We start from the raw sequence: 3,761 nt of genomic DNA, 5'->3' as shown, positions 1-3,761 counted from the left end.
GCAGCTGGAACCAGGTGACCTCTGCTTGTCCCAGCCCCACATGGGGTCCCCTCCCAGGAGAGCTGGCAGGCGTACGGTCTGGGCTGGGGAAGGAGCCCCCACTCGACCCCCCCACCGGGTGTCCTGGGCACCTAGAACACCCAGCAGGGCCTGAGGCTGGGCGGTGCAGGGGTGGGGTCTCAGGAGGCCTGGGCCACGCCCTGCCCCTGCAGGATGGAGCCCCACCCCTACCCCCTTCCCTGAAGGATGGAGCCCACCCCCCCCAGCCCCACCCCACCCCTGCCGGATGGAGCCCCAGCCTCGCCCCTGCAGGATGGAGCCACCCCCCGCCCCCACCCACCCACCCACCCTGTGCACAAGGGCCCCCTGGGCCTCTGGCGCCCCCTGAGAGCAGTGAGAGGCTGCTTCTCTGGCAGGTGCCCAGAGCAGAGTCCCTGTCCCACGGGGAGAAAAAAGGCAAGGGGCCACCTGTCCTCACAGCTTAAGGGTGGTGCCTGGCCCGGCTCGGGGCAGACACCCTCTCCTCCTCCCCCCTGCCCTGCTCAGGTTTCCCCCTGGCTCCAGGGCACTGGGAGCACTAGCCCTAGCCTGCGAGGGAGCAGGTAGATGGGGCCCTGACCTCACCAGTCTGGCCGAATGAGCGCTTTATTCGTGGTCCTCCTGCCCTTGCCTGCTGCAGGGTGACCTGACCCAGCCACTGTCACTGGCAGTGTGATACAGAAACAAGGAGCCTGGTCCCTTCCTGCTCCCGCGGTGCAGCCCCGATGGGTGGGAGACGGCTGGATGCGGTGATGGGGGGGGGGTCTGGAAGGAACCCGCCCGGAGCTGCGCGCAGGCTCTTTGGTTATCAGCTGGGTGTGTGCCCAGAAGTGGCGGGCAGTCCGTCCTCACAGAGGAGCAGCCCTTCGCTGTGTCCTCCCGGGTACCTGGGACAGCCGCAGGGGCTGCTGGGGCACCGTTCCCACATGTGGTCCTGCGGAGTCACCAGGGATGTGTCCCAGCTACAGAGCCGGGACGTTTATGCAGAAGGGGGACCCGGAGACGCAGAGTCCCCCGCACGCGCCGGCCCCCCTCCCCGCTGCTGTGACCAGAAAGGCCGCCATTCCCTGCGTGGCGGCCCCACCCTGTCTTCCTCGGCCGAGGGCCCGGGGAACCTTTCTGGGTCCGTCTTCCCAGAGCAGGTGTGCTTCACACAGGTCAAAGTAGTCCTGGGCCTGGTTGGGGCCCGAGTCAAGCCGCTTTTCCACCTGGGTCTCCTCCTCTACGTCCTCCGAGCCTGGCCCGGCCGCCCTCAGGCCTCCTGGTTGGCAGCCGGCCTGCTGTCACTGTCGCTGTCCGCAGGGCCCTGGGCGGGACACTGCCCCAGGACGGTTCCACTGATGTCACAGACGGCGCCATAAGTCTGCTGATGCTGTGGGGACAGGGCCGTTCTCTCCGAGGACAAGCCGCTCAGAATCCGGGGCACGTAGGGCTGCCGACACACGGGGGCATGAGCACCTGGAGTGGGGGCTGGGCACGAGAGTCCTCCCCACTCCCCCCGCCGGCCCCTCCCCCAGAGCCTGGCTGAGAAAGGCGTTTCTGCCACCCGCCTGCCCGTCTCCTCGTCCACGGAGGCAGGTGCACCCCTGGGTAGTGAATCTGAGAACCGTCCCCCTGGGGCTGGTCCAAGGACTGACACCCATCAGAGTGCCCGAAGCGGCTGGAGAGAAGGCTGCTGCTGACAGGGTGTCCGTCCCAGCCCTGGCTCTTGTCAGGGACCCGGAGCAGGACCCCGGGGGCTTCACGAAGCAGGCCGCAGCGGGCATTAGCCACGCCGGGAAGGGAGGAGGGCACCCGGTGAAACATCCAGCCCGCGGGACCGGGATGCCCTCTCCCGTGACCTCAACGTAGGAACGTGGCTGCCACGCGGTCGGGGCCCTTCTGTCTGGACAGGAGATGCTCGGCACGTCGCCCGGGGACACTCACCGTGAACGGCGGTGGCCTGTGGGCCTCGGCCTCGCTCCCTTTGTCGCTGGCCGATTCTTCCGTCTGCAGACACAGCAGAAACTCGCGATGAGAGACCAAACAGCCCTTCCCGGACGAACACCCTCCCGGCGCACAGACCCGCACCGCTCGGGATAAGAGCACCAGCTGGTGCCAGGCTCCCGGCAGCAGGGGACGGGGCAGGGAGCGCAGGGCGCACCCCAGCCCCAGGCCTGCCCCACGGAGAAGCTGCACGCACGGGGACAAGGTGCCCCTTACCCTGTAGTTCAGAGGGCTGAGGTGCTTAAAGCATCCGAAGCAGGTGTAGGCCAGGCAGACCAGGATGGTGAGCAGGACGGCCAGGAAGGTGAACAGGGTGAGGGGGGCCTTCAGACCTGGGGGCACAGGGACGCCAGCCTCGGTGGGGGGGGGGGGGGGGGGGCCACGTCTGGGGCAGGAGCCGTGCGTGACCTCTCCCTTGGGCAGAAGGGAAAGAAAAGAGCCTCCCCCCCCTCCCGGCCCCCCGCCCTCCAGCAGCTGGGGTGGTGTCTTCATAGCTGGGACAGACAGAGGGACCCGCTGGCCTTGCCCCCGGTTGGGCTGCAGGAACTGGGACACCGAGTCAATGGCCTGTGCCAACGGTCAGCCCCCTCCGGGCTCCAGCGTCCTGGGCCAGGCGGGACGGAGGCTCCCCCAACTGGCCGGGGCTAGGTCACATCCTGTCTGCCTTTTTCTCTTCCCGGAGAGTGTGCATTTTCCCTCCTCCACACCCACCCCCCAAAGAGCAATGTGGGCCCACCTGCCCGTCCCCTCTGGTTCAGCCCCTGCGGAGCTCACGCGGCCTCCTCCAGGGTTCCCCGGGCTCGGGCCAGCTCGGGAACCCGGGCGTCGGCGCCGTCCCCAGCCAGCCCTCAGCCCGGGGAACCGCGTTCCGGCTGGACACCGGGTCGGTCGGGTGCTGTCGGGCTGGCGTGGATGCGGAAAGAGGAGGCCGAGGGCCGCCACCCGCCCCCACCCCGCCCTGGTCAGAGGGCCCCTCACCCAGGCGCAGGAAGGAGAAGAAATAGAGCCACAAGAGGCACAAGATGGGGGCGGCCAAGGCCTGGTTGACGGCCGCCAAGTGGATCCTCTTCTCCAGCTTGGCCGGGAGGTAGGCGAAGTACAGGTTGTGACGGTCCACCAGGTGCTTGAGCAGGATGTAGGTGAGGCCTGCGGACACGGGGCCGTGAGCAGCAAGCCTGGCGGGGCCCCAGGGGCCCCCGTGCCCCCTCCCTCCCGGGGCATCGATCTGCCCACGGGGCCGGGCTGGTCCGCCAGCTGACTACACGAAGGCAAGGTGGGGCTCAAAGCAGATCCCGGCAGCTCGGGAGCACTCTCGCGCTCGCTCGCTCGCTCGCTCTTTCCCCCGCCCTCTCCCAGCTTCTCCCTGACCCCAAGGAGTAAAAGGCAGCTGTCATTTTGTCCCTAGGGAAAACAGAAATTCTAGGATCATTTGGCAGAAAGAAGTTACTTCGTACCGGATGCCTGGCCCGACCTCTGCCCGGGCCCTCCCCCGCGAGCCCCCCACCGTCCCGCCGGGCTCCCTCTCTCCCTCCCTCCCTTCCCAGCTCCAGCTGACCCTCCGCACTCCTCAGTCAGCAGATGCCGGAGGGTCCTGCCCCAGGGGCGGCACACAAGGCGGATGTGCTTCTGTTATGTCAGGATCTTTAAAAATTTGTTTTGTTTTTTATTTTTTTATTTTATTTTTTTTTTAATTTTTTTCAACGTTTTTTATTTATTTTTGGGACAGAGAGAGACAG

At 66.8% G+C, this 3,761-nt stretch overlaps 1 protein-coding gene across 5 annotated transcripts in view; it reads right to left on the bottom strand.

Moving 5' to 3' along the window:
* Window positions 1-627: 627 nt before the first annotated feature.
* Window positions 628-3,761, bottom strand: part of TMEM63A (transmembrane protein 63A) — a 28,704-nt gene continuing 25,570 nt past the window's right edge. For 4 of the 5 annotated variants that reach the window (XM_040451909.1, XM_040451910.1, XM_040451911.1 and 1 more), the window contains 4 exons: window positions 3,004-3,171; window positions 2,242-2,357; window positions 1,966-2,028; window positions 628-1,471 (listed from right to left, as the gene is read on the bottom strand). In XM_040451909.1, coding sequence (XP_040307843.1) covers window positions 1,292-1,471; window positions 1,966-2,028; window positions 2,242-2,357; window positions 3,004-3,171 — 527 coding nt within the window. In that variant the 3' untranslated portion in view covers window positions 628-1,291. Of the gene's footprint in view, window positions 1,472-1,965; window positions 2,029-2,241; window positions 2,358-2,470; window positions 2,563-3,003; window positions 3,172-3,761 lie in introns of those variants that run through there. The other variant, XM_040451913.1, reaches the window with a different exon arrangement.

Source organism: Herpailurus yagouaroundi, unplaced genomic scaffold (assembly GCF_014898765.1).
Source record: "Herpailurus yagouaroundi ecotype Mexico unplaced genomic scaffold, PumYag 205, whole genome shotgun sequence".
In the NCBI taxonomy this organism is placed as follows: domain Eukaryota; kingdom Metazoa; phylum Chordata; class Mammalia; order Carnivora; family Felidae; genus Herpailurus; species Herpailurus yagouaroundi.
The sequence above is the reverse complement of the archived record's forward strand: the minus strand, read 5'-3'. Positions and strand labels throughout refer to the sequence as shown.